This window comes from Bradysia coprophila, unplaced genomic scaffold (assembly GCF_014529535.1).
Source record: "Bradysia coprophila strain Holo2 unplaced genomic scaffold, BU_Bcop_v1 contig_232, whole genome shotgun sequence".
In the NCBI taxonomy this organism is placed as follows: Eukaryota; Metazoa; Arthropoda; class Insecta; order Diptera; family Sciaridae; genus Bradysia; species Bradysia coprophila.
Genome location: NW_023503493.1, coordinates 9,624,633 through 9,646,226, shown reverse-complemented (window position 1 = coordinate 9,646,226; position 21,594 = coordinate 9,624,633). Strand labels below are relative to the sequence as shown.

General features: G+C 39.2%; 4 protein-coding genes across 7 annotated transcripts; 3 read left to right on the top strand and 1 right to left on the bottom strand.

Moving 5' to 3' along the window:
- The first annotated feature begins 1,598 nt into the window (after positions 1-1,598).
- LOC119076459 lies at positions 1,599-13,175 on the top strand. Its single transcript, XM_037183223.1, has 3 exons — positions 1,599-1,668; positions 1,727-1,866; positions 8,509-13,175. Exon 3 carries the CDS (start codon positions 8,529-8,531, stop codon positions 13,011-13,013), a length of 4,485 nt encoding a protein of 1,494 aa, XP_037039118.1. The 5' UTR covers positions 1,599-1,668; positions 1,727-1,866; positions 8,509-8,528; the 3' UTR covers positions 13,014-13,175.
- A 1,242-nt stretch (positions 13,176-14,417) lies between these two features.
- On the bottom strand, positions 14,418-16,963 carry LOC119076474 (3-oxoacyl-[acyl-carrier-protein] synthase, mitochondrial). 3 transcript variants are annotated; one of them, XM_037183252.1, is made up of 2 exons: positions 16,729-16,962; positions 14,418-16,670 (listed from the first exon to the last, which is right to left on the bottom strand). In XM_037183252.1, the coding sequence occupies exon 2, from the start codon at positions 16,602-16,604 to the stop codon at positions 15,264-15,266; it is 1,341 nt and encodes a 446-aa protein (XP_037039147.1). In that variant the 5' UTR covers positions 16,605-16,670; positions 16,729-16,962; the 3' UTR covers positions 14,418-15,263. The 3 variants fall into 3 exon arrangements, with proteins under 3 accessions (XP_037039147.1, XP_037039148.1, XP_037039146.1); XM_037183253.1 differs by having other exon boundaries at positions 15,118-16,664; positions 16,729-16,963; XM_037183251.1 differs by having other exon boundaries at positions 15,119-16,670; positions 16,735-16,962.
- A 124-nt stretch (positions 16,964-17,087) lies between these two features.
- Positions 17,088-18,153, top strand: LOC119076491 (anthrone oxygenase tpcL-like). Its single transcript, XM_037183277.1, has 2 exons — positions 17,088-17,215; positions 17,606-18,153. The coding sequence occupies exons 1-2, from the start codon at positions 17,184-17,186 to the stop codon at positions 18,090-18,092; spliced, it is 519 nt and encodes a 172-aa protein (XP_037039172.1). The 5' UTR covers positions 17,088-17,183; the 3' UTR covers positions 18,093-18,153.
- A 1,597-nt stretch (positions 18,154-19,750) lies between these two features.
- On the top strand, positions 19,751-21,011 carry LOC119076493 (60S ribosomal protein L30). 2 transcript variants are annotated; one of them, XM_037183278.1, is made up of 4 exons: positions 19,751-19,850; positions 19,942-19,997; positions 20,098-20,243; positions 20,784-21,011. In XM_037183278.1, the coding sequence occupies exons 2-4, from the start codon at positions 19,977-19,979 to the stop codon at positions 20,959-20,961; spliced, it is 345 nt and encodes a 114-aa protein (XP_037039173.1). In that variant the 5' UTR covers positions 19,751-19,850; positions 19,942-19,976; the 3' UTR covers positions 20,962-21,011. The 2 variants fall into 2 exon arrangements, with proteins under 2 accessions (XP_037039173.1, XP_037039174.1); XM_037183279.1 differs by lacking the exon at positions 19,751-19,850 and having other exon boundaries at positions 19,923-19,997.
- Positions 21,012-21,594: the final 583 nt, after the last annotated feature.

The following is a 21,594-nucleotide window of genomic DNA, read 5'->3' as shown; positions in this document are numbered from 1 at the left end:
CCCCTCAATGAATCAAAAAAAATCTTTTTTCTTTTCGTATCTCTCTAATGTCTTCCCTTTAAACACGGTTCGATATAACGCGCCGATGTAAAGTTCTATCTCATTCTATTATACGTACACCGCGATTACCGACTTGTATCAACGAAACGAATTTAATTATTTTCTTTATCCCGCCGACACGTCCGTACTCTTCGATGTTCGCGAGCCGAAAAAAAAGTTGCGAACAATTTGTCAACAATAATTTTTTGGTTATGGCTCTTCTATGAATGACTATTTGACAGCCCAAATAACCTTGGAACAAACCTATTTCAGGGCGGCATCGGCAATAGATTGTGGATTTGAACCATTTGAACCAAGTCGGTCACCTCTCTTACTTCTGTCACACACCTCTCTTGTCGAAAATTTAAATTTCTTACAAAAGATTTGTTTTTTAAATTTAAAAGCTCAAGAGACTGACCTGAATGCTGCATGCCATCGATAACAACGGTAGGGACGATAACAACGGTAGGGACGATAACAATGTCTACAGTCTATTTAAAAATAAAATGATTTTGGAGATCTGTGGATTCAGAGTGGCTCGTTCGGTATGTGTCTTTTATGTAGGTTTAGGTTAGGGGCCTTGATGGGTTTTGAAATAAAGGTTCTCTACATTGCAGTTTCAAACACCAATATGTTTGAGGTCTGTAATTTGTGGTAAAGTGAAGATCTTTGGGCTAACTTCATATCGTAAATCTGCCATTTCCATGTATATTTGCTAACTCCGAGACTAACTTAGCACTCCATTTAGTTAATTTTGCCATTTCCATGTATTTTGGCTAAATCAGCACTCGATATGATCAATTCTGCCATTTCCTTAAATGGCTTACTCAGTTGGAATCGTTAGCGTGAGAAATTCATCCGAACGCCGAAACTTGGGTTTCGTAATTTTTGTTATCCGCTGAATGGGACAAGGGAGTTGGCCTGTAGAGGAGCCACATTTTTTTCATAGTATTCATTCTCTGCGGCTTATTTTCATGTGAACCAACTTCACATTTGTCATTACAGAACTAAAATATGCGAAAACTTTATTACATTTCTTCTCAGTTTCTAAACATCATTCTCCTATAAACATGTTCCGGTTACTTCCAAGGCTGTATACAGCCTTGATTACTTCAAGTTGTTCAATAAACTTTTTAGTCAGATTTTTAAGTTTATTCTATTACTATTACGCAACAAAAATTCTATTTTTACCCCATTTCGTGAAGTTTGCTGTTAGTTAGTTAGCACACAAAATTTAGCATGCGATCGCACTGTCAGTGGCCAAAATTTTGATCTATAACCGTCATAGCCTGTTGGTCTGTTCCAAGTGCTAGTGCAAGAGTAATTTTAGTGCATTTAAATGTCAAATTTCATCCACATAGCCATAACCTCAACGATTTTACGAACATTTTGTAAACAATATTTGTTTGGTTATGGCTCTGTGGATGAAATTTGACATTTCGTTGTTGCACTTGGAACAGACCTGTTCTTTCAGAACAACAAAAGTTCTAGTGGATTGTGCAACAGTTCATTAAAAGAAAACTGCTGCTCTCTACTACTTTTTTCGATTATTTAAGACTGTCAAAAACGTCAACAGAGAAAACATTTTGGAGATTACAAACGAGAGTCAGCCAAAAAATATCCTTCTGTGTAAGAGATTTTTTTAGAAATTGAATCTACAAATCTAAACGAGAGTGTTGAAACACAGACATTACATCAACATCCAACTATCTTTGAGAAGTCAAACAACAACGGATCGGAAATCGACGAAACACAACCGCATCAAGTCAAAATCAAAGTTCAATTTTTCGAATTGGCAAATCGAAGGGCTCGGAGGTGAAAGGGAAAGTGAGTATACCAAATTTGAAAACCAAAATTGTTTAGTATACTTTTCGGCATGTCAATACTGTATTTATACTTAGATCGGGTGATCAATGTATCAGAATATCAAATTTGATTTAAATTTATCGTACAGTAAGTATCATACAATCGATTCTCTCAAAATGAGCGTCCACAATGCTGTAAAACACGTTGTTGGTATATATAAATGTGGTTTTGTCGAAGAATTGAAACATTGATGGATCGTCATGAACTTGATTTTTGTCGCCTGAATTTATCAGAAACCGAATGAACCGTTTCCCTAATCAGATTCGTGTTCATTCATGTTTCGTTACATCCGAATTCACTTTAAACACACGGTAAAATATAATCGGAAGCTGTGAACGACTGGTTTTATTAGGCCGAAAATACACAAGCAATTTTGCATTGCTGAGATCGACAAGAAATCACGCTGCGATTTTCGTTGTTTAACGTTTTGCTACAAATCGAAAAAGCAAAATTGTTTGTGTATTTTCAACCTTACCAAACCGGACGTACTAACGTTAGCAGTTGACTCCACAGTTTTTGCGTGTTTCTTAAGATTGTAGATGAACTACTGTTGTAATGGTTGTAACTGTTGAAACTAGTAAAGCCACTGTCAATGTTATTTAAGTCCAATACTTCCTCCTTTCTTAGAACTATCTCCCTGTCTGATTACAATTTACTTGAAGAACAGAATTCAAATGATTTATGTTGGTGTTGCGTTACTGACGTTCCATACAAAATAAGAGGCCTAAAAAACTGTTCTTGTTCCTGCTGTTGGAGTGCGTGTGACAAAGGCACTGTATACCATTCATTTACAGTTGTATATTAAGCTGAAAGGATCGTTGTGATGAGACTATTTGAAATTCAGTTCCAAATGAATAAAAGTAGCACACGCAAAATTAAAACCGTGAGTGAATACGTGACACAGATACGAGTATCCTCTGACCTGAAAAAATTTATAAAATTTCTTGTTGAAACAGAAACCGGTTCAGAATACCCAAAAGTGGTTTTATAATACAAAAAAAAACAAAAAAAAATCTGGAGGCTTGATACGACCATAAGTCGCCGACCTTGAAATGTTCAAGGGAAGTTCTAGCATTCGATCCAAGTCCAGACTGGCCATATTGAGCTAGTGGATGCAGCCCGATAAGCCATTCTTTTTATACATTCAGCTCGAGACGGCAAAAGTATTTTGGCTGTCGCTTCAGAGATCGGCCGTCATGCCTTGATTTGATCATGGAAATTAAAAAGACTTGAAACTCTCCAGTTATCAACGAAAATCACTCAATTTGAATTAGTGATGTTGTGACGAAATTTAAAGATTTTTTGACCTGGCGAAAAAGAGTATTAAGGGCGTTACGATATTATTGCATCGTGACAAATTTCGAAAATCTTTGCCACGTGCGAAAGGATTTCGTATTTGACCTTAAGAGTCATATCGCCAAATCTTCAGGCGATTTTTTTAACTTTGGGAATAAGCGGTCTCCGATTTTAATGAGTGATAACTCGTTGGATTCGTCTTTCAATTCTAGGAAACACGTTTTCTATTGATAAGGTAAAAGAATAGTACACGATAAAAAATGACTGCCGTAGTACCGTTCCAGATGCTGTTCTAGCAGATGCTGTGGAGCCCTCAGAAAGAAGGAAAAAATCTGCATTTTGGAACCAACTTTTTTTCCAAGACAACTGTGGGCTTGCATCACAAAAGTACTGGGTTCATTTATATGTGCAACGATAGTGGGTGAGGCCAGCTACAACACCCTATACTCAGTTCCATGGAACAACGAAGCTGAAGAGAATCCGGACTCTCCGAACATTCACTATATTTTTAGTCATAACTCTCGTGGATGTACTCGCACCAAGCAGTGCGTATACTCTACCTGTAGGTCTTTCCAAGGCCGACATTCGTACAACATTACAACAATTTAAAACAATTTTTTCTTGAGTTATTGCCGAAAAACTGTTTTCGGTACCCTCTGACATGTCTTCACTTTTGAACGCTTTTCACAAAAAACAATTTTTTTTAGAATAAGTGAAAGATACGTGTTTCCTAGAATTGAAAGACGAATCCAACGAGCTATCACTCATTAAAATCGGAGACCGCTTGTTCCCCAATCGCCTGAAGTCTTGGCGATATGACTCTTTACTTAAAGAAAAATGGAAGACTCGGACACTTCATGCGAAAATTGACCATAGATATCCCAGGATTCGAACACTGAAACGCCAAACAAAACGAGCCATCAGAACAGTCGGAGCGTTTGCTGCGACTGAGCCCCGTACAAACCCGTATATCTATTGCGTACGTGACCCTAGTGCGTCTGTCACCCTACTTTGACCGTAAGCCTATTGCGCCGGTTAATGTAGTTAAAGTAACATTATTATGTAATGTGTACATCTTAGAAATTGCGCATAGCGCAATTACGAAGCCCCGTACGACGTTCCTTTCAAATAAAACAAAAATTTCAAATAGCCCTAAAATTTTAATTTATTGAGTATAAATACACATAAGGCCCTAGTACCGGTCTTAGTCCGAGGACCCAAATTTAATTTTTTTTCAACTACATTCTATTCGGCCTTTGATTACCTTCCAAATGAAACAAAAAATACGAAAAACGTATGAAATTTGCTCGAGTTATATGTAAAATACACATAGGGCCCTAGTAGCGGCCTTAGTCCGAGGACCCAAATTTAATTTTTTTTCAACAACATTCTATTCGGCCTTTGATTACCTTCCAAATGAAACAAAAAATACGAAAAACGGATGAAATTTGCTCGAGTTATATGTAAAATACACATAGGGCCCTAGTAACGGCCTTAGTCCAAGGACCCAAATTTTTTATTTTTTTTTTCAACAACATTCTATTCGGTGTTCGATTATCTTTCAAATGAAACAAAAATTACGAAAAACGGATGAAATTTACTCGAGTTGTATGTAAAATACGCATAGGGCCCTAGTAGCGGCCTTAGTCCGAGGACCCAAATTTTTTTTTTTCAACAACATTCTATTCGGCCTTTGATTACCTTCCAAATGACACAAAAATTACGAAAAACGAATGAAATTTACTCGAGTTCAATGTAAAATACACATAGGGCCCTAGTAGTGGCCTTAGTCCAAGGACCCAAATTTAATTTTTTTTCAACAACATTCTATTCGGCCTTTGATTACCTTCCAAATGAAACAAAAATTACGAAAAACGGATGAAATTTACTCGAGTTCTATGTAAAATACACATAGGGCCCTAGTAGCTTTTCACTTCTAAGGCCCTAACTCACGGTCCACTCACCCGATTTAAAAAAACTTTTTTTCCTGGATTGGTATTGACAATACCTATCATTTGCCGTGTCATTTACATTCGTTTATTTTGCCATAAATATCACCAAAAGACCTTAAATCACTTAGGTGGCCCTAACTCACGAAGGGCCGACCCGAATATGCCCATCTTCGAACTTAGCCTCACTATTTTGACTATCTTTCAGGGAAATTTTTTTTTTTTGAAATCGGATTTGATTTACTCAAGATATCGACGTGACAGACAGACGGACAGACGGCCCAAATTTTTATTGCGGATTCGTCATCTATGAACATAGGCAAACACTTTGCCCTTACCGTCTGCTTCGAATTCCATCAATTACACACGGCATCGTAATCCTATAAGCCCCTTCGTACTTCGTACGGGGCTAAAAAGGAAAAAAACATCAGTGAATACCATGTAATTTCACATATTTACACTATTTCAAGCGCATTAGAGTAAAAACTACTCTAAATGTCAACTTGACATAGAGAATATTCTACTACTATGCTAGGTGCGTTGATTCGAAGCGATTCGGTCATAAAACGAAAATTATAGTTTTGTTTCTTGTGTATGTGCAACATCACAAACATTAAAAACCTTCAAAATCGAATTCATTGAATGGTACAAATGCCATATAAAATGAAGAGAAACGGTCGGTTTGGATCTAATAGTGCTCATTTACAATGTAAATTTTACATTTTTATAAAGTAGAAATGAAATTAAAAATTTTGAGATTCAACGAGACGGAAAAACCTCAAACGTAATTATTGACAAAAGCTTTGCGAAAATAATCGAAATGCAATTTATCTGTTTTATTTTTGTGTGGCGAGTGATTGACAAAGCTAACATTTTTATACCGAACTCTTAGAGTATTTTAACCTTGATCAGCGTTCTTTTTTTCTAAACACATTGCGTTGAGGGGACTTTAGGTTAATGAAGATGCACGATATATTGTTAACAGCGAACAAACGGTGATGAATGCTGATTCAAAATAAAACTGCCTCATGAAGGTCATCCAAGTTTTTAATACGACCACTGTCCAAATATTGTAAATCATGGACTATGAAAGCGAAGAAATCGCTGGCGAGGAGTTCAACAGTCTGATGAGACGGATGACAATTTAATTGTTGCATAATTTATCGTTGATGACGATGATACCACTAAACAACAATAAGATCCGTAGCAACAGCTATCGAAAGGCAAAAAAAGAAAAAAATTTACAGATCACGATAGATCGATGAAAGATACTTTTTAACAAAAGTGCAGAACGAGATCTGATGCCTAATAGCGAGATATGCTTGCAACCTATAACAAACAGTTCTAATATTGATTCAAAATAGAGAAATACACAAAAGCAATTGTGGTTTTGACGATGAAAAAATGTGAAAAATATTTCCGATTTCGGACAAATTAAGAGATGGAAAAGGACTTGTGAGAGAACCATTTAATGTTTAACCAAAGAAGTTAAACCAAAACATCGAAATGACGTCAAGAGTTACGATAGTCGCTTAACCGTTGACGATATTCAAATTGTGATTGATCACTAAAAGCTCAAATTACACAAAGGGACATTTTGTTCAGAATTGATAAGAGTAGATAAAATCGAGACGAGATGTTTGAAGGTTTTAAGTAAACCAAAACATAGAAATGACGTCAAGAGTTACGATAGTCGCTTAACCGTTGACGATATTCAAATTGTGATTGATCACTAAAAGCTCAAATTACACAAAGGGACATTTTGTTCAGAATTGATGAGAGTAGATAAAATCAAGACGAGATGTTTGAAGGTTGTAAGTAATTACGAATAGAAAGTTGTAGCAGTAGAAAGAAGACAAAATGTAATGTGGAATAGGTTGTAGAACGTGTGACCAATCTAAAAATATTAGAATTTGTGAATACCGTAATGATGTACTTATCTAACTCGTAATAATAAACGTAAAAAGCATGCAAGGAATTCAAAATTCACGTCATAATGGCGGCAAAAAATATAAAAATATTTTTTTGGTGAAAATGAGTCAATAACTCAAGCTTTACTGATCTTAAAAAAACGATGCTCAGTTATGACGAGATTTGGCATGCATTAATCAGATATATCAAAAGCGTGCTTTGCATAAGCAATAATCCCAAAAATTTCTATTCATCCGTCATAATAATCAGACATAACTTTAATGCGATCATAAGAGTATTCCATTTTTAAATAGGCTAGGAAGATGTCCATCGGTCAATTATTTTTTATAGGACATGCAGTCATCAGCTACGTTATCTATCCAACCGCAAAAAATATTTCGGCAGCTGACTGGCGCATACCAGGGGTTTTAGATAAAGTTTAGTCTAATTCAAACGATACAAGCGAGACAACAAGCATTAGATTCGACTATTCTGATGAAAAGTAATCAAGAGTAGAGTAGAGTGGTATACCATCACTTTTAGTCGGCCGTTACTGTAGCCGCGCTTAGATACTTCAAAGGAAAAGGGAAACCTTTACACGAATTGGAATTGCTACATTCATTAAACATCAAAAAAGGAACAGAAGGCTGAGAATCTAAAAATCTATGTTAAGCAAAAGCTCATTGAACCCACAAACCTGACACTATAGACGACGTTATAGAAAACTGTACACGGATCTATAGGGGAGTGAGTCCAATATCCAATCAGCTCGGCGGTCATATCTAATATGGAAAACCGAAATTGGTGTAATAAAGGACCCAAAGGTGTCGGACCCAAAATGACGAATAAAATTTGAAAATATTTTTTTTTATTAAATGCTTGTTGTGCCAATCAACTTACCAAATCGAAAATTTTAGTTGTCTGCCAAGACATTCGTCATTCGGTACCAACACCTTCATATTGACACCGATTTGGATTTTCTTCTATGTTTGACGGCCTAAATATACACTATTAGGGCCCTTTGTTAGGACTCAATGCAAAAAGGCGTACCATTGGTTTCGTGGCCTATTCAGGGACTCAAAGTGTTGTGAGGCACCGATCTATTTAGTTTTCAATTGACGGCTAATCACAACGACTTTAACAATTCCGATAACTAAATCAGTCATCAGGATGATTAGATTATAACAAAAGCTTTGATATTCTAAGAATTTTATGTGGGTAGTGAAAAGCATGCAGAATTACCGAGTGCTACCTTTGCAGAAGGACTATAGGGGTTCCCAAACAATAATTTATTTTCTTCTGCTTGTATTGTGGCATGCCTTTGAATTGTTTACTTTGATTTTAACCTAGTCTCTTGTATCCTAATTCCCATTGAATTCATGCAACTGTAACCATATAATTCTCCTCAATAATGAGACGCTAACATTTGAAATATTTTGTATTAAAGTCACTCCACATCGAGACAGAATGCACCACGTACGGAAAAAGAATCACCGGAAAATGCTAAAACCAAAATTCAGTTCGTCATCGTCGGACGATGATGATGACATCGACGACGCTACACCAATAAAATGGAAACCAATCGTTCCATCACATCCGGACGAATCGAACCGGTGGAAGCGAAACTATTCGGATGTAAGAAATCCAACGATTGGCAGTCTGAATGCGACCAAGCAACAGAAATTGTCGGCTGAAGTTATCCAAAAGGAGGAAATGTACAAACAGGCCGAAACGGAGGCGAACCGGATAATGTTTGGTTGCACGAATCCGGGCCGGTGTTTGTCAAAAGATGAGCTTAAGCGACGCAATGACATTATACTGGATCTAGTGAACGAAAGATTGAAGTCAAAGCTGTCGGAATTGATGGGAGAATTTGGTAACCGACTTGAAATGAACGATTCGTATGACTTTGATACGTCATCCAAGGACGACACGGACAGATTCAGAAATCAAAGTCCGGACGACGATGATGATGATTTTATTCCGGAAGCGCCTCCACCACCTACGTTCAACACTTCTTCCGAGTCGTCAGACGAAGATCTGGACCATTCGATGACGAAGGAATTCGAATTGTACGAAAAGGAAATCAAGGAAAAAATATCATCCGCTGTTCCGACTTTGTCAAACAATGTGACTACTTCAATTGGAAGCGCTTCTGTGGCCTCGTCGATACTTGGTTTATCCACTTCATACAATTCGACTCAAATTACCCCATCAACCTCACAAATGAACATTCCACAACAAACGTCGACAAATTATCAACAATGCTGGCAAGTCAAGCCACCAAGTCAACAGTGGCCAACAATTGTTACACCAACTGACGTATGGATTCCACCAGTCGGACCCCCACAGGTAATGGAACCATTTTTGGATCCATTGCCAATGGAGTCGGAGGAAATAGCATTCGTGAAGCCGCCTCCACTTTTCCCCACATTCCCAAACACAAATCCACCAGCGCCAGTATGGACAAATCCTCCACCAAACGCATTTACCCAATCGCACTATGGTTCATCAGTGCCCCGATTCCCAAACACACACACTACACCATTTACACCATCCATTCCGCCACCAAGATTGCCCTATATACCACGTCAATCGGCCCCACAATCGAGATGGGATCCAGTAGGAAATCAGAGGCCTGCCGGCTTTTTCAATCGACCGTCAACAGCACCTTGCACTGTAACGACAATGCGACCGAACCAATCCGTTAATTTGGTACAAAATCAAGTGAACACTCGACCTAACTTGCCAATTGTTTCGAAATCGACATTTGTAAATGCTATTTTAGCTGCCGAACAAAAAGTAACCGCCTCGACTGGAAATGTAATGAAAGTCAATGAGACAACCACTAAATCAGTCGATGGCAGACAATTAAACCAAAACGCAAACAACGAATCGCGAAAGCGTTCGTACGACCCAAAGGTTGATGAGGACTGGGTCAGTAATTCCAACGATAGAGCCTCAAATGAGTTCAATAAACGTAACCGAATCGACGAGTCGGAAAAGACGTTCGATAGTAGGACGAAGAACACTCAAAAATTGTACGATAAAAGAAGTCCGATGAGCGATCAATCCAATAACGAACCACCGATAGAGTGGAGGAAATTGTGTGATATTGTCGATAAGCTGCTCGATCTATCGACAAATATTTTGAAAGATTTACAGCCAAATGATCGCCGTGTCAAGGAAAGAAATGAAATTCTCCTCATCCTGTCGGACGATCCAGCTAACTTTTTCGCTCATGTTGATAAATACGGAGAACAAAATGTAAAGTGGGCAACGAATCTGGCCAAGCGTATTTTATATCCTGACGGTCGTTATGATAAAAAAATTGTCTCGTCATTAGCGCCATTTCGGAAAGCCATTCGATCCGGCATTGACCCATCTGAGGTGGCGATAAGTAAAGTATCCATTCCGACAAGGCAAGAGCCACTACCAAAAGAGTGGAAGAAGTTGTGTACTATTGTCGATAAACTGCTTGACATACCTACGCATGTGATTGAAACACTTCCATCTTCCGACAGTCGAGTCAGAGAACGAAACGACATACTTATGATGCTGTCAAACGATCCCGAAGACTTTTTACTGCACGATGAAAAATATGGAGCCCGTAATGTTGACGGTGCGATTCTAGCAGCCAAACGAATTCTTTATCCGGATGGAATGCTAGACGAACGAGTGAGAAAACTCATGTTACGTCAACGGGAAATATTAACGAAAGGTTTTTCATCGGTAAGAACAGCTGGCCGGCGATCGATCAGCCGGGAAAGCGAATCGTCGCTGAAACGATCCAACTATAAAAATAGCATGATTGCCGGCGAGGAACAGTCTCGATCGATGCCGAACGAATGGATTCAATTGTGTGACATTGTGGACAACGTACTCAATACGCCGAGGGAAGTGCGCGTCAAAATGTCGAAACGAGACCCTCGATGGGAGCAACGTGAAAGTTTATTGCTTCTGCTGTCGGATAATCCGGATAAATTGGAGGCACAATCCAATGAACTGGGACACGCCAATGTCGAGTGGGCAATAAGGTCGTCGAAAAAAGTTTTGTTTCCAAACGGACCGAAGGACAGAAAAATATTCAAGAAACTATCTCCTCAGAGGAAGATTTTGTTGCGAAATCGGCAAAGTAACAGTAAAATCAACGATGCGAGGAAGACTGTCGACACAGTCAATGAAACGACAGAATCGGCTAAGACTCAGCCTGAAAAACCGTTAAGCCAAAGGAATGATATTAACGGTGATAAGCGGAAGGTTGCGGCTGAACAGTCACCGTCAAAGAAATCAACACAAGATGAAGTAAGGACAAAGAACAAAGCCCATCAACAGAGCGGAGAAGGAAAGGATATGAAAGTCAAGAAGAATGTCAAAGAACTTCAACAGAGCACCTCAAACGATTCTGAAAAAGCTACACCTAGTCCAGCTGCTGATGAAGTCATCGACGAAAAGGAGGTCTGGTTAAAATTGTGTGCCATAGTTGACAAACTACTCGACCTACCTCCGAACGCGGCCGAAAAATTGGAGCCGTTAGACAAGCGTTTGATCGAACGCAATGATATCCTGATGGTTCTATCCGATAATCCAGAAAACTTTTCCAAATTTGAAGCCGACTATGGCACAAATGTGTGCTGGGCTGTTAAGGCAGCGAAAAAATTAATTTTCTCGAATGGCAAGCCGAACGAAAAATTCACCGACGCTTTGTGGAACGGTAGGGATGCAATTATGTGTTCAGAAGAAGAACAGCCCCGGGAAGATGCGAAAGATGCGCCACCCGGAGAATGTAAGGAATGGATATGCGTACGTAAAATAGCCACCAAGGTATTCCTGCTCTCGTGTCAGAGCGCCAAAAACGAGAAGAAATTGAGCAAGGAACAATTGCACCAACAGATTGAATTGCTTCTTCAGTTATCCGACGATCCGGATATCGTGCGATCGAAACCAATTTGTAAAAAAATTGGCGAAGGACGTGTGGAAGCAGCCATTGTACGATGTAAACATCTTCTGAATCGGATGCGTAGATTGGACCAGAAGGCGTTGATAAATTTCGAAAATCTTCGCTCCAAAATGGTTCTGTATTCAGAGTCATTGAATCAGTCGAAGAGCATCAAGAACTACGACGTCATATTGACACAGGTACGAAAAATTGTGGATCAGAAATTGTTCAACGAAATTTACGGGCAAACTTTCAACAAATGGACCAGCGAACAAAAATTAGAACGAAACGAATTAGCGATTCTGCTGATAAAAGATCCGCACTTGATTGAGTCGAATGTTAAGTACATGGACATGGTACGTAAAACGGGTAAAACGACATCGGCTGAGATTGTGGCAGAAGTCGAGAAGTGTCTACAGAAATGCGATTATGTAAAAGAAGCACCAGCAGTGAAATGTGCATGTCCACCGATCATTGCCGAAATCAAGGACGACAAGCTCATGAGTCCATTCAAAGAAAAGAAACTCACTCAACGTATCCATCGCCTAATTGAACAGTTTCTCGTTGAGCCGAAACCCGAAGTGTACGACGTTCGTCCCAGTTGCGATGGCACTCTGTACGTCGTTTGTGCCAATGCGATGACATTCGACTTTTTGAAAAAGTCAATCAACGAATTGGATGGCCTGTGGAATAGCGCCAAATTGAGCATATCGAAAGCTCCGATAACCAACAAAGTGTTGGACATTGATGATTTGAAGGAGATAAAAATGATGTTAAAAACTGGACGCGCTGAACCGTTTGCCGTCGTGATGAAGCAACTGAAAAAGGCCAATGCGAAGTTAAAGACCGGCAAATGGCAATTGGTTCCGGCCAGCTTCTCGGATCCGAAGAAAATGAACGTGATGGTCGACCTGGAATCGCTCGTCGAATTGGAACGATCGAAGCGGGAAGTGATTGTGGACTGTGGCACCATTTACTTTGACATTAAGTATTTTGGAAAGGAAAATTTTTAAAAAAACGAAAAAAAATGTTAAGTTTTGTTGTTGAAGTTTCTTATTTTAACGTATCACATACCCATTTTGAATCTCTGTTCGTCTCTGTTGGTCATTCAACATTTTTTTTGCTGAATAAAAATCTTTTCTGAATATTTTTATAAAAAATAAATTGAAATTTTGGAAGTTTTTTTTAAGTTGTTTGTTGTTCACTAAAGAGCCGGAACAGAAACGAACGCTCCACCAACATGTTCCTAATTAGGAGAAGCAGCCAACTCTTTTTACGCGATTGCAAAACATTTACGGCTCAGACTTTGGCTCATCTTGCCTGAAAACTGACTTCATTTGATCAAACACCATTCGATAATTTCAAGCAGAGGCACCTCTTCTGACTGGTGTTGCACTCAATTTTAGTCGAAATTTTAACGAAACAACCGAGGAAAAATTGGCCGGAAAACTTAGATCTAGTAAATTGGACCTGACCTGATCCGAAGCTGATTCGAAAAACCATCAGGTTCAGGTAACCTGACCAAATTTTCCACATGACTCCTGATGAGGTTATCTAAACTTAAAATCATTTTTTTCAGATCAGGTTAAGGTTTACTGAACAGAACAGAAACCTGTTCTGGAAAGGTTCAGGTTTTCAACTTCCGTTTTCAGGTCAGGTCAAATCTGACCTGTTCAAAGCATCAGGACGAAGCCATCAGAACCTTGATTTCGGACGGAAAATATTGTGGTAGAAGCAGAAAAACAGTTTCTTCGTACTACGAGTCGCAGACATGATTTATCATTGCTGGCAATAATAGTTGGCGATGTACTCGAAGGCATACAAACGATTTTTACGACTTTGAAACATGACTAAGTTTTGGAGAAAATGTGACCATTTTGTGACCAGAAAGAAAAACCAGAACTTTCCTCCCAGAAATATCTAAAACGTTGCAACAAAACAGAAAAATTCCCCGGAACGCGAGCGAAGAATTAAGACCTCTTAACAGGTGGATGAAAGTGATCGGGAGTAGACCTAAACCTATTCCAATACACGCAATGTGTGTTCTGAGCCGGCATGTAAATAGTGTTTACTTTCCGGTAACCGAATCAACATTTCCTGGAAACAAACAATGTAAAACATTTCCCGGTGCTTTGTTCAGCGAAGGCTCGATTTCCCAGTATTTAAATTTGGTTCGAACTAGATGACCAGAATACCGAATTATTTCCATGCACGGTTCTGAGCTTTGTGCAGAATAATTTACTGTAAGTGGTACGACACGAACCTGCGATCACATAGACCGGCTTCTAGGTAGTCGATTATTTCCTTGTCTGAAATTGTCGCCTAATTTTTCCAATGTCACTCTACCAATACTTACCTCCAATGAGCCACTCTTCAATAGAACTTCACGCGTGGCTGCAAGGACAAACAAATTTCTTTTTCTTTTAAGTTTTCTTCGGTTTTTTATTCTCAAATTTCTCTTCAATGACTCGCCGGTTCCGTACATGCTCTGCAATCACCTTCCGTGGATTCTTTTTAAATGCCGCATCTTGCATCAGCTTCTGCAAGTAGTCGTACCGCTTCATAAACACCTTTTTCTTATGTCTCGTTTTCATTGCCTTCGTCAGTTTTTTCGGCGTGGCGTCTTCCTCTGCAACGACCAGCTTCTTATCAAATTTCGGCACACCGGTTTTCAGTTCGGCACAAGTTTTCAACATAAACAATGAATTCAACGACGGCAGATTGTCGTTCAACGTCGGTAGAGCGTTCTTCAGCGATGTTAAATTGGGCATTGCTGTTGCAGCCACTCTAGCCACCTGTTGCTTCTGCTTCTTGATTTTGCTTTTCTGTTGCTTTCGCTTTTTTGCTATCGTTTGCTTGACCGTAATTTTCTTGATAAAATCTTCCTTGCGCTGCTGTAATTTCAATTTCTTAGTGTTGGACTGTTGCGGTGGTTGATGTGACGGTAAACTGGCTGATGGAGTTGATGGCACATTTTCGACCGGTTTGAATTTGAATGCTTTAACAGCTTCAGTGGAGGGAAATGCAACCGCATCGTTCGACTTTGGCGTTTTCTTGTAGAACAGTCGCCCCTCGTTCTTGACCTTACCCATGAGGATTGGAAAACTGAAAACAAAAAGAAAATGGAAACGTGGACTTAGACAGAAGAATAAGAAAATTGAAGTGGAAGCAGCAACAACCGAGGCAACAACATCAGTCGCATTCTAAAATATAACAAAATGTATTTCGCTAAGCTATGACAGTTGGGACAACGTGTTCTAATCCTAAGAATCAATAAATTCAGCTATGCAAATGGAAGCGTTCGTGCCACCAAAACCGAATGAATTTTTCAGAGAAATGCGACGACCGTTCCGCGTCCACAATTGACTCTCGTTCGGCACAAAATTCAAGTCCATATCGTCTGTGACATTCTCCAAATTGATTGTCGGCGGAATGGTACCGTCTCTGCAGGCAAGCACAGTGAACGCTGCTTCTAAATTACCAGCCGAGCCGAGCAAATGTCCATGGGCTCCTTTCGTACTGCTCACCGCCAAACGCTTAGCATGTTCTCCGAACAGTCTTTTAATGGCTCTCGTTTCTATGGCATCACCAATTGGCGTTGATGTTGCATGAGCATTTATGTATTGCACATCTGTGGAGTTTATTCCTGCATCCGTAACGGCTCTTTGCATCGCCAAAAATGCACCAGCTCCATCTTCTTGGGGAGCCGTTAAATGAGACGCATCACCTGACAATCCATAGCCGAGTATTTCGGCATAAATTGGAGCGTTTCTTCGCTTAGCATGTTCCAGTTCTTCCAGAATCAGAATTGCAGCTCCCTCGCCCATAACAAATCCATCGCGATTTCGATCGAAAGGTCTCGACGCTTTGTCCGGCTTATCATTCGACGATGTACTTAGTGCTCTCAGTCTACAAAATCCTGCAATGGCCAATGGACTTATACATGACTCTGCTGCACCGCAAACCATTACGTCCGCATCACCGTACTTAATAAATCGGAACGAATCGCCGATAGCGTGGACACCAGTCGCACAAGCTGTCGAAACGGCATGATTTGGACCTTGTAGACCATACTTGATGCTAACTTGACCAGCTGCCATGTTTGGTAGAATTCTCGGTACAAAGAACGGACTGACACGATTGTAGCCAGTCTCCAACGCACGATTCGTTTCGCACACATCGACCAGATCTATCATACCCATGCCAATGGCCACACCAGTTCGTAGTTGCAATTCCCGATCGGTTGTGTCGATTTTAGATGATTTGATAGCCTCGTCGGCCGCTAGCAGAGCTAATGTCGTTGCCGGTGCCATGGTTTTCAATTCGCTTTTGGTGAATGCACCGTCGATTCGGAGTTCGGATCTTTGGATTTGACCAGCAATGCGACATGGAAGTTTTGCGTAGCTACTGTCGTCCAAACGACCAATTCCACATTTGCCATTCACAATATTCGTCCATGCTGTTTCAGCTTGACATCCGACCGGTGAAATAACACCCAGTCCAGTCACCGCAACTCGACGATTTGGTTCCTTGGTGTGGATTGTGCGAAGCGTTTGGAGGAAGTGGAATTTACTGGCACTCGATCTAACCACTGTCGAATACATCGCGGAAAAATCGGTGAAGAATTTGAGGCGATTTCAAATTTAGAGTACATACACTGTCGATGTCGACTGTCGACATGAATTTGTTAATATTTTGCTCCACCATCATCAAATTGTGTTTACTTACTTTAGGTAATTCGATGAAATTCAGAATAGAATCGACAAAACGTGTGCTCTTGGCTCGTGTGTTTTTGTTTTGACATAAATTCAGAGGAACTGTCATTCAGATAATGCGCCTGAAATGTCGGATGGGTTTACAAATGTTTGTATAATGATAACGTAACACGCGGGACAATTTCAAAAAAATCTCAAATTTGATTGTTTCTCACCGTAATCTGAGTTTCTGTTTCGATAAAATGTCGCTAAGCTCTAGCTTGACTCTCTTTACAACAAATATTTTCGATTAATAATCTTTGTTAGTTGTGTTAGGGCATTACGTTGTCTATAAAACATCGTGACATCATACTGCTTACTGTTATCAAACATATTTCCCGATTAGTTATAACATATTTCTGCAACAGGTGAAAGTTTTATTAGTCTCAAGAAGTCGTGGGGGTGACAAGTTGTTCGAAGTAATTTCTGATGTTTAGAGCGGATTTGACCTTAGACCCACAGTAAGTTTGTTTCTAATTGTCAACCGGTGTTCTCAAATTTACATTAGCCTATGCCTATCAATGTTAAACGAATGTTCTATTAATTGGTAGGATACCAAACGGAAGTATTTTAAAGTTCAAAGCGTTGATGATTCTGAGTTTAGGATTTTCTGTGGTCAGACTTTGAACCTTGTCAACAACGGATGTATTCGCGTGATGTATAAAATTGAACGGCAAAAAAAATGACTTGCACAAATTCCTCTTGACGATATTTCTCACACCAAGTTTAATCTATTTCATAATTCTATCCAACAATTACACTTGAATGAATGTGTTATCACAATGTTGTGCTGATAAGGTGTTTTCCTTTTTTTTCAGTGATTGATTTTAACTTTTGATCTTATCTTACAGATATACCTTCAAAATGGCACTCAGTACATTACTCAACCACACAAACATCATCTCAACCATATCTGGCGGAATATTCGCCGGTGCTGCTGCATACATATCGTTTTCTGAAGTGCCTGCACTGAACAAGTCCGGTCCCAACGAATTATGGCGATTCTTTCCGTATATGTACAGCAATGCTGCAAAAATGCAAGCGTCTCTAGCTGTTATCAGTGGAACCACTGGCATCATTTATTCGTTACGAATGGCTGATCCTTCAGCCGGTCAAGTCTGGTTAGGTGCAGCATTGTGTTTTGTCGGTATCGTGCCTTACACAATATTTTTGATGATGCCGACGAATAAGCGAATTATCGAATCGAACAAAACGTTGGAAGATGAAGCAGAAAAGACGGCATTGCTGACCAAATGGTCTAAATTGCATCTTGTACGCACTGTTGCGTCAGTAGCCGGTTTCAGTACAATGGTTTATGCGTTGGTAAAGTATTCTTGATTTATTTCTATATGTAAGACGATATGATCGTTCAGAATAAAAGTTTTTACGGTGATTGGAACACTGACTTTCGACAATTATCGTTATAAAACGGATAAGCCGCCTCCACGACATTATATTTTGCCGATTCTATCGTCAATTTTCAAACCCGTACGAAGTTTGCAACAGTCTTGTAGCTCTACTATCACATATGTAATACGTTGAATTCGAATCCGTAAGTAAAAAAGGAAACTGTTTATCGACACTCTAACTTGAGGAAAACGCGACCGATTTTGAAAATTATTCTTTCCAATGACCAAAGCCAACTACTCTACTGTGTACGATAAGAAAAATCGATCGTGTAGGTCGAGCAAAAGCAGTTCTAAGCGTAGATAATAAAAGCTGCAGGTCATAATTTGTCAACATTGGATGGGATCGGAAGTAAGGATTCACGTACTAGACTTAAGCGACTTAATTAAGTTTTCAGTTCTCAAAATGGCCGACGACAACGCCCACATTGGATTTCAGTGAAAATTATTGATAATATTGATAATACAAAGTCGGTAAAAAAAATTCTCATAATTTTTCCAATCGAGCTGAAAACTTTGACAGATTTGTCAAAATTTCTTTTCACCGACTGTTTGTATATTTGGCTTATAGAGCTACGGTCAAAAGAGGAGTGATTAGTAATTTGTTAGGTGTGGCATCCCCTGGAGGAATTACTATTGCGAACACTATTCGAATAAGGGTCACTTCTTTTTGAAATAAAATCGACCGTTCCGTCCTGAACAGTACAATTTTACATATATGCAAAATAAAGGCAGTGCAGGTCGTGAAAAATGCTTGAAAAATCAGAGGTTACATCAAACTTACTTCATGTATGCACTAGATGCACTTTACTTTTGTCTCATACATTTTACGCGTGCAATAGTTATTTATGTATGTGTCTTGCAGGGCCTATTTTAAGGAAATTAAATTTCCAAAAATTCTTAAATTTTTTCATCACTTTTCGTTATTTTATCTAAAAACACAACAGATTGCATCGTAAATGTTGTTTGTAATGTCTTTTTAGTTTTTTCTCATGTCTTTACTGATTACTTTGGAATAAGATATATGAGAAAACAAAATTTAAAAAATTTAAGAATTTTTGTGAAATTTGTGAAATTTTTGTAAATTAAATTCCTTAAATTAGGCCCTGGCTTGGGCCACTTTGTTTGGGTTGCAACCCGCAAAATTGCCTAAAATCAATCGTCCAAGACTGGTGCAACGTTTATCCAAAGTTTATCTTATCTTTGTTCCCGAAGCATGAATTTTTTTTGATAATTCACACCGTAAGTGCGCTTCAGATTTTGAATTCTCCATCAATCGATGGATGAACTAATGAATTAAAAAATAAATTTCAACGCATTCTTTATGATAATATTGACCAAATACAAAGCTGCCTTTGGTTTGGTTGTTGTGCGTTTTATTTTGAATTTGCAACGGACTTAGCATGCAATAGTGGCTAAAGTCAGTTGTCCAAAACAGATAAGCCAATAACTATTTCACCGACCTGTGTGCTCAACTAAAGTGACCAAATCACGAGAAAATTCCAAACTCGCTCTGATTTCGTCACTGCATGTAAATAATTTTTGAAATGAAACACTGTAAACCCCCGAAGTGCTGAATGTATTTTTTGTTCAGCATAGTTGGTACCTCCGAAAGTAGCACAGGCAACGTCGCCATATTTGATAGCTGTCATTAACTCATTCTTTTCGATCAGAAACTCTCAACGGAGTGGTACGTATCTCTTGTGACCTCTTCCAAATTTTGGAAAATAATCATCAATTCATCTTCCAAACACACTTTAAATTCGGTTTTTAACTTCCAGATTTATCATTCAGTGAAAATCCATCAACAAACACAATGGTTGCTCAAAAGAAACAGGTAATTTATCAACGCAACCCATTCGGCCACATGTGCCTAAAGTTGAGGTTATGTCGTCGTGAGTGATCGAAATTTAATAATTTTTTTCGCTTTCTTCCAGAAAAAAGCTTTGGAAAGCACAAATGCCCGTCTGGCTTTGGTCATGAAATCCGGCAAATTTTGTCTGGGTTACAAGCAAACCTTAAAGTCTTTGCGCCAGGGCAAAGCTAAATTGATCATCATTGCCAATAATACTCCTTCGCTCCGGTAAGAGACTATTGAGAAGTAGATTTCCCATTTTTCGAACACATTTTGTGCTTGAAATTCTGTCTGGAATCATATGGAGTCGTTTTAGACTGAGAAGTATGGTTTCCGAACGGACACGTTGGATTGTAATTGCTTTTACAATCGCCGTGTTTTGTTTGTTGCTTGGGAAACCTATGGAGTAGTCGGAATTTGAAAACCGTGCGCTCGTAGAAATTCAATGACTTCTCTGGCAACGACGACTCTATGCGATCCAGCAGTTCTGTAATGCGTAAGTTTTACCGAAATTAAATTTTGTTTTTGAAGAGAAACGCTTGCATTCTACGGCATTCATTGCGTAGAATGCAATCGTTACCATCGATTCTCGTGTGATGAAGTATTCAAATCTACCGACTCAATGTATGAAGATAAGCATAATACTAGAGACTCTTTCTGACTATGAATCGATCAGAAAACAAACAAAATTTCGGTGCAAAATAACCGCCCGACGACGACATCGTTTACACCAATTTCAATCGACAAATTTTCTTCCCCCAAAAACAGAAAATCCGAGATCGAGTACTACGCAATGTTGGCCAAGACCGGTGTTCATCATTACAGCGGAAATAACATTGAATTGGGTACCGCTTGCGGTAGATACTTCCGTGTCTGCACACTGTCCATCACCGATCCAGGAGATTCGGACATCATTCGTACATTGCCAGAAACTCAAGGTCAATAGATTGTGAAGGGATGGAATGTAAAAATAAAAAGCTTTTTCATTTGAATTGACGAAGTAGTTTTGTCTATCGGTCGGCGATGTTCGGAATGGAGGGAATTCATTCTCATATCCGATGTTGCGCTACACTTCTAATATCTGTTCGCATCCCCTTACTAAGTTCTACTTCTCAGTACCGAACAAATGACTTGCTCATTCTATTTGAGGTACACCAGAATATCTGCTCATGACTTACAACAACCATCTCTCTTCAGCTTCGACTCTTATTCGTGAAGATCAACATGAACAAGACTTTTACTGGCAACCTATTTACTGAAGTTTCATCAGTGTCTCTGTCAATTGGTTGACGGTAGAAGTTTTCTTGGGGAAAGTCGTCGATACTTGAGGACTATATGCAGGACAGTAATGATGGGCAATTCAAATTAATCGAACCGGTGACGTTATGCTTAAAGAACTTGTATCACCGACGCATTACGATCTACGAACATTAAGGTAGTTTAGGTATCTGCGCTAGTGGTAACGTTTATGTTAGAGACTAAGAAGAGAGAGGTTGAACAGCCGAAAACAGTTAATCTTCCAACACACAGCAAACCACCGGGATCACATCCGATGGAAATGTAAACCTTTCCAAAGAAA